The sequence below is a fragment of the Mobula birostris genome, chromosome 6 (assembly GCF_030028105.1).
Source record: "Mobula birostris isolate sMobBir1 chromosome 6, sMobBir1.hap1, whole genome shotgun sequence".
NCBI lineage: Eukaryota > Metazoa > Chordata > Chondrichthyes > Myliobatiformes > Myliobatidae > Mobula > Mobula birostris.
In genome coordinates, this window is record NC_092375.1 from 183016889 (window position 1) to 183025033 (window position 8145).

Genomic DNA, 8145 nt, shown 5'->3' on the forward strand with positions numbered 1-8145 from the left:
GTGTGTGTATGTGTGTTGCTCAAGATTTCCAGCATCTGTACTTTTGATTCCAAGCATTGATTTTTAATTGAGTGAACTGTTGTCTTTTGCAGGCTTGAAGATGCAGTGGACCCCGGAGCATGCCCAGCCTCTGAGCCAGTGGCCGGAACAGCACTTTGACATCTCCTCCACCACACGATCTCCAGCCCATAAAGCAGACGTGTTCAGAGGCCACCTGCAACGCACCTATCAGTACGCCTGGGCCAATGACGATATCTCTGCACTGACTGCCTCAAACCTGCTGAAGAAATATGCAGAGAAATATTCAGGCATTTTAGAAGGCCCCAATGAACGATCTATCTTGAGTAGCTATTCGGAGGGGCCACCAGGACTGGTTAATGGGCGGAAGACCGAAGGCGAGACTTGGCAGCCTTCAGTGAACTCGGAGGGCGTGTATCCCATGAGCTGTGTCCCGGATGTCATAAGTGCCGGCAAAACGGGAGTGACCACTGCCCTTCCACCGACGGATGCTTCCGGAAACATTGGGAGCTCCCCCGGTGTGGCCAGCAACCTGCCAGAGCCGAGCTATTCCAGCAGTACCTGCAGCAGTCTCCATTCTGGGCTCCCACCGGTTGGTGCATCTCAGGAATATGCCACGGCTTACAATGGTTCTTACTTGCATTCGAGTTACAGCAGCCAGTCAGCCCCAGCACTTCCATCACCTCATCCGTCTCCTTTGCACAGCTCCGGGCTTCTACAGCCACCCCCTCCCCCACCGCCCCCTCCCCCTCCCCCTTCCCTAGTCCCTGGCTACAGTACAGGTTCCTCCGGCACTGTGTATAATTATCCTGCAGCTAGCTATCCCCCACAGACTCCTGTTGGCCCCGGATACAGTCCTGGTGCAGCCCCGCCTCCCTCTGCTTACCTGCCATCAGGTATTGCTGCCCCAACACCCCTCCCTCCCACCACAGTACCGGGTTACAGTTACCAGGGCCATGGCTTGCCGCCGATTGCTCCGTCTCCGCTCAGTAACAGTTCAGCCAACTCCCTGAAAAGAAAAGCTTTCTACATGGCAGGGCAAGGAGAAATGGACCCCAGCTATGGAAATTACAATTACGGACAACAGCGGACTGCTCAGAGCCCCATGTACAGAATGCCAGATAACAGCGTTTCAAACGCGAGCCGGGGAAATGGCTTTGACAGGAGCGCAGAGTCAGCACCTCTAGCGTTTAAACCAACAAAACAGCTGATAGTCAGTGATCAACAAAGAAAATTCAGCAGCCAGTCCAACAGGGCGCTCACGCCACCTTCGTACAGTGCTGGTAAAAATTCCTTAGGACCGTCGAGATCGAGCGACTCCTTCGGAAAATTCACCTCGCCAGTAATGAGCGAACGCAGTGATGAGCACAGGCAGCTCCTCCCACACCCACTACAGGGCCCAGGCATTCGTGCAGCTACCTCATCTAACCGGCCAGCTGATGAACAGTTAAAGAACACTGACTCACACCTCATCGAACTTGTTACCAATGAAATTATAAGCCAGGGTCCTCCACTGGACTGGAGTGACATTGCGGGACTTGAAATGGCCAAGGCAGCTATAAAGGAGGAAGTTTTATGGCCTATACTGAGGCCTGACGTTTTCACCGGACTCAGTGCTCCACCTAGAAGCATCCTTTTCTTTGGTCCTCAAGGAACAGGCAAGACGTTATTGGGTAGGTGCATAGCTAGTCAACTAGGTGCCACCTTCTTTAAAGTCAATGGCTCAGCACTTATTTCCAAGTGGCTGGGGGAAGGGGACAAAATCATTCAAGCTTCTTTCCTTGTAGCACGCTGTCGTCAGCCCTCTGTCATTTTCATCAGCGAAGTTGATTTGCTTCTCTCGTCCCAAGTGAATGAAGAGCCCAGTCCCATCAGCCGTATTAAAACAGAGCTTCTCATGCAGCTGGACACTTCAGTGACCTCTGTGGAGGATCAAGTTGTGGTAATTTGTGCAACCAGTAAACCCGAAGAAATAGATGAAACTGCTCGCAGATACTTTATGAAACGACTTTTAATCCCATTACCTGACAGTACAGCAAGGCACCAGATGGTAATACACTTGCTCTCACAGCACAACTACTGCCTCAGTGACAAGGAGATCACACTGATGGTGCAGCGTACAGAGAGCTTCTCTGGCTTGGATGTGGCTCGACTGTGTCAGGAGGCAATGGTAGGCCCTCTCCACGCCATACAGGGGACGGACCTTTCAGCCATCATGCCTAATCAATTGAGGCCAATCACTTACCAGGACTTCGATAATGCTTTTTGCAAGATCCAGCCAAGCATTTCCCAGAAGGAATTGGACGTGTATGTTGAATGGAACAAAATGTTTGGCTGCAGTCAGTGATAATCCTGTGCATATTCAGTGATCATTGGTCACAGTGATGTGCTACGTAGGGATATGAAACCCCTTTTTCAGTAGTATTACAGTTGAAAAAGGTACTGAGGAGATAACAGTGACCTTGGCAAAATGACTGAAAGTCAGGGTAAACTTGAAGGAAGAGCGCAAAGTCAGAGCTACTCAAGTGTAAGCTGCATACGGAAGAGCTTATGTTGATATTCAGTTCTGCTCAAAGAAGACGACGCTCACCAAGGTGCAGAGAAAAGTGGGTTGCTTTCAAAGGACAGGAGCCCTCTGTGTTGATTCCATTCTGCTGTTCTTGAGATTCAGTTGCTGTCAAGTGCCTGAAGTGGTGCTTTATTTTTTTTTTGTTGCCTCACAATTCAGTTGGTGGCATGTGCTAATACAAGAGCTGTAACTTTTAAACAATTTTGAACAAGATGTTTATTGAGAAATGAAAGGTTGTTATAGGAGGTTGCTAGCCAGCTTTTGCCATTCTTAAGGACAACAGTATTCCTCAAACCTGTCTGTTCTGCAGTATCACCTGAGAACAGTTATAGCAGGGTATTGATAATCTGGACCTTAATTTTAGCAGTTCAGTTCTTTTAATGTTCTGTCCGCAAATACTCAGGAAAGTGATTGTAATTTGTACCTCAAAGGAATGTGTTGAAAGCACTATGTATTGCTGAGAGTCATAGGCTGGGTTTCTCATTACTAATATTACTGTATGTTTACCTCAAAGAAATGAATAGCGAGGAGATGACTTTGAATGTATCCAGGTTTATTCTGAAGTGGTCTGTCAGAACCTTTTACACCGTTCAGCTCTTTCAAGCCGAACAGAAGGATGAATCCTTATTGTGAAAGTGATTGCTTTCCAACTTGGGGGTAAATTCAGCCCAAGCTCCTCTTTATCTTAGTGAACTTTAGCAACTGACAATGTTTGTAATCTTACAGTAGCTGCAGTACCCAGTCAGGAGGTGCACATGTCAATTGAAAGCCACTTTAATAATTAAGTATTTGGGGAAATAATTTTTCATGTTCTTTATTTGGTGATTCATTACTATGTGAAAGGCACACTTAGTTGTGAACTATGACTGTTGACCTTCAAGCCTCTTGACGACTGGTTACAGTTGTAGCTTCTAGGTTATTGAGATGGGGGTTGGGAAGGGTTCCTTGTGTCAAAGTTGGAAGGTCATGGGTCACAGAGCTACATGTGGCAGGCAGTTGGCTGGCTGCAGGATAAGCAGTAGCTAACCACGAAAATGTGTGCAAGATTTTCAGTCTGCTCTAAGGAAAACTAATCATCTGTACTCAGCTTTGGATTAATTTAACCACCATTCCTCATAGATGTGCTGAAACCCAAGGAGGAACTATGTCCTGCTTTCTGTTCTACCTCAGTTTTGTTATCTTCTCTCTGAAAGCAGATTATTAGAGGGTTTTTTTGGAAGTCAGATTACACTTTGGTATGCTAACCTGCAGAACAAGTTTCTGTGAGCTGCTAACTTTCCCTCAAGTGAGCTTCACGTTTCTCCCTTCTTCAGCCGCACATTCTGCGGAGTGTTCTTTCTGGAACAACTATTAGCTGGCATGTGTGGCATTTTTATCACCCCTCCTGTGTTGTCTTTCTTTTTATCCTTTAATGCTTTATGTGCAACTTTTTTTTTGTTTTTGACAGCTGATTGATGTTGGGTAATGTCTCTGAACAGGAGTAGCTTAGGTTGCAGCTGCCCCAAAGCTTGTGACTGCATGAGGAGAACAGTCTCGCTCGCTGCTGAATGTAATGTTTTTTTTTCCAATTCTTTATTTTATACAGTTAAAGAACTGTTGCAAAGCACTGGTACTTTGTGTTGCCATTAAATAATGTAAGTTTAAAAGCATTTTTTTTTAATCTGCACTGAAAATGCCAAACTAGAAGATAAGGATGTTAGGTTTTGCCCCATGTATTAATTTTGTGGGAAAAAAGGCTCATTTAATTAGAATTTCAGAGCATCATTCTCACAATTTTTTTAAATGAACAGCTAGAGTCTAAGATCAATATTTCTCTTAAAAGTTTGCCAATGCACTGTGCTGACCCTTTTATTTTTGTTGTGTTTAGGTTAGCCATTACTTTTGGTGTCTGCTTTCAAAGTAGATTTTTATTTCAATCTTGATGCATTTATTGGAAATGATGAAGTGAAACTTAATTCAATAATTCCGGCTCACCCTCCAATTGGAAGAACTAATAATGGGTTTTAATATTGTCTTTAGCTTGGGTTCTTTTGGAGTAAGATGGAAGTGTAATTATGGACATCAGTGCTGTGGGCCATTCCACCTTAATGTGCCACTTAAATGTGACATTGTGCAGCCATTATATATCCAAACAAGCTTTAAAATCAAACATTTCATACAATTTCAACCGATGCATGCCACCAGACCACAGCTATTAAAATTAGCATGGGCTGTCCACATGTGTTTTTTTTATTCATATATAGTCTTGTGAATGTAAAGTGGAAACCAAAACGTGGTGGAAAATATAAATTTTGTCCCAAATTAAAATTTCATATTTTATCTTTTTTTAATAAAAACTTTTCCAAATTCATATTGAATTAAAAAAAAGAGGTAAAAGACCAGCTTACATGTTTAGAATTTATTTGTTCCAGAATTTTCTTAACAGCCTGGTATTTCTAACAGTAATTTAAATTCTGGCCGTCTAAACTAATTAGCAGAATGTGAAATTAGTTTTATTTGTGAAAGCTCTTTAGTCAGCACTCATGCTCTTGAAGTGTAAATAGGTTTAATGTTGTGCTGGAGGTCATTCAGTCAGAGATGCTGGAGTGTGTCAGGCAATGAAAGTCTGTATTATGTTTTTTGAGTCATTGTTAAATTTTACACAAACAGCTAATAGCACAGAGATAGGCAGCATTTAATTACAATGGTACATTCTACCTCCTTCTCCCCACCCCACCCCCAGCCCTAAACAGTTGTTCCTGTATCAGCACACAGTCCTTGCCTGTCATTTTAAATTCTTCTCCGTTTTTAAATGTAACACTAGTATTGTAGCACAATACACAGCATTGTTAAAGGCAGTTCAATTTAAAATGGAAGGATGGCACATCTGAGTCCTTATGATAGCTACAATGCAGGCGGTTTGGGTCAGTCATGCTGCGGGACTGAGGAAAAATGAAACGATACAACTGAATGTTCAGTATTTAAAATAGTCCTACTGAAGTGTTTTGAGCACAATCATTCATCATAAAGCTACTATTGTGAAAGAGCTTAAAAAAAATTATTTGCGATTTTAGCCACTCAGAATTTTCTTTTAGCCTACATCTGTTGTAAATTCAAACATTGTTGCATTCTTTGTAACCATTTCTACCTCATTGCTACATATTGTACATGTAGTATTTATTATTTTATGTCCTTTTTGAATGTCATGCATTTGTAAAATAAGACTTGTCCTTGAACTTGGAACAGTCTACCTCAGAAAGACTGTCATTACACTGAACAGTATTATCAACCTAAATGATAGGAAGCATTAGAAAAGTGTGGCCGTGTAGATAATGCACACCTACTGGTGGTATTGTTGGACTGGAAAATGTTACTGATGACCAGACTATTTCTGTAGGATGTTTGTTACTGTATACACCTTTTTATGTAGCCGCACACGCTACAAATAATTTGTGTGTCATATTTAATTCTGGCCAATCAAACAATTGAGGATTGTGACAAAAATTTTAAAAAACACTTGATCCCTAAAGTAATTTTTTTTAAAAAAAGGAAATCCTTCAATATACAGTGTCATAAATTATAAATATTTTCAGCAGGTTTTAAAATATGTACATATTATTTTGTATCTGCTGAAACCAAATTAAGTCTTTCCCTCATGGTGTAAAGACTCTCTTCTATCATTTAGGCTGCACAATATCATTGTTTTTTTTTATATAAAGTCAATTAATTCACATTTGTGAATATTATTTGTGTAAATGAAACATTTCTGGTTTAAACTTTTGTTTCAGTTGCTGATGTAATGGGATCATTATATGGTTGAATGTATGTGCATAGGAAACTGCTTTACAATTAAAATTGGTGATCTCGACTGAGTTCCTGAAATCGTTGCAATGCATTTTGTCCTCATTGGTGCAGTATCATTGTAAACTTCTGCATCTCAGTCGTAGGAAGTAGTGAGGCACTGTAGACTGAAAATTCAGTGCTGAATCCTATTATATTATCTAGCCACATAGAATCTTTCTTTTCATAATTACTTGCTACCACAGGGAAATTATTGGAGTAAATTTTCATATAGAATAACTAGTTTAAGTAGTGACCATTAAAAGAAAATTTGTGGTTCAAGGCAGATATTTTTATGAAAAGTTTTCTCTATTGTACAATTTGTTGTATATGGCTATGCTACTAAATATGGAAACAGAAAAGAACAAGCATACCTCAAATAAAATTCTGAATATGAAAGATTGTGGATTTATTTTTCCTTCACGGAAGTGCAAGGCTGAGTGATGCACGAAGCAATGGAGAAGGTGCAAATTATCTTCTTACCAGAAGCAAAAATAATGAAGATTCAAAGTATTCTGGCCATAAGTATCAGGATTAATACCATCAGCATACGATGTGAAATTTGTTAACTTTACGGCAGCAGTACAATGAGAGGGAAGGGGTGAAATGCCTCTCTGCACCTTTTTAATCTCACCTCTTCCCTCTCAGTCCTGAAGAAGGGACTTGCCTGAAAAGTCAACTGTTTACTCTTTTCCATAGATGCTGCCTGACCTGCTGAGTTCCTCCAGCATTTTGTGTCTGTTACTTTTGACTTCCAGCATCTGTAGGTTTTCTTGTGTTTAACTGTTAAATTAAATAAGCAGTGCAAAAATAGATTTTTTTTAAAAAATGCAGTGAGGTAGTGTTCGTGAGTTCAGTGGCCATTAAGAAATCGGATGGCAGAGGGGAAGAAGCTGTTCCTGAATCAGTGAGTGTGTGCCTTCATGCTTCTGTACTTCCTTCCTGATGGTTCAAAGAGAAGGATACATTGCAGTCTGCCACCTAATAATTACTTATCAAGGGAAAATCAGTTCCAGATAATTCAATCACTATGAAAATCGGGTTATGAAAGTCTATGTTCCTTTACATGGATGAAAACTGAGTCAAATTTAGTCATTTCAGTGGCCCATATGCTGAGTTAATTTGGATTTGGCTGGTTTGTCCCTTTAATAAATGGTATGGAACATATACAGATGGAAATTTTTCTGTATGTCAAAGCACTAGATTTCCACTTATCAGGACAGGTGATGGATGAACATCTGCTATTCGTGCCTTGAACCAGTGCTGCAAAGGTAGATCTTATTGTTTGCATTTGTAAGCTGTTTGATCATTAATAATATTTTATTTAACCTAGTTAGATAATTGGTCGGAATATTTCATTCTGAACCATTACTGTTTTCTAGAGCAATGTGCGTAAAAGGACATTTAATACTTAAACATACAGGGGCAAAAAAAAACACGCAAGTTTTCCCATGACATCGAGTGTTCATTCAGTCCCTGGAAATCTAGTGGTAAGCTTGCATCCATGTTCCCTGGTGACATTGGAATGCTGATCAGCCTGGGGGAGGGGACGTGCCTGCATCTGATCCCTGCCAGTGTAGAGGTGAGTATGTGTCTGTATTCCCTAGCGGCTCAGGCAGACGGCTTTGCTGACCACTGCATAGACTTTACAAATATCTGCATTTTGTGTTATTTCCGTATTACCGAGTCAAATTCTTCACAAATCTGAATATATGTCTCAGAATACTTGACATGCACTT

General features: G+C 41.1%; 1 protein-coding gene across 1 annotated transcript in view; it reads left to right on the forward strand.

The window, feature by feature from the left end:
• The window catches only part of fign (fidgetin), a 94092-nt gene extending 91107 nt beyond the window's left edge, over positions 1–2985 (forward strand). Inside the window, exon 2 of the mRNA XM_072259666.1 lies at positions 93–2985. Coding sequence (XP_072115767.1) covers positions 101–2365 — 2265 coding nt within the window. The 5' untranslated portion in view covers positions 93–100 and the 3' untranslated portion in view covers positions 2366–2985. The remainder of the gene's footprint in view (positions 1–92) is intronic.
• The last annotated feature ends 5160 nt before the right edge of the window (positions 2986–8145 follow it).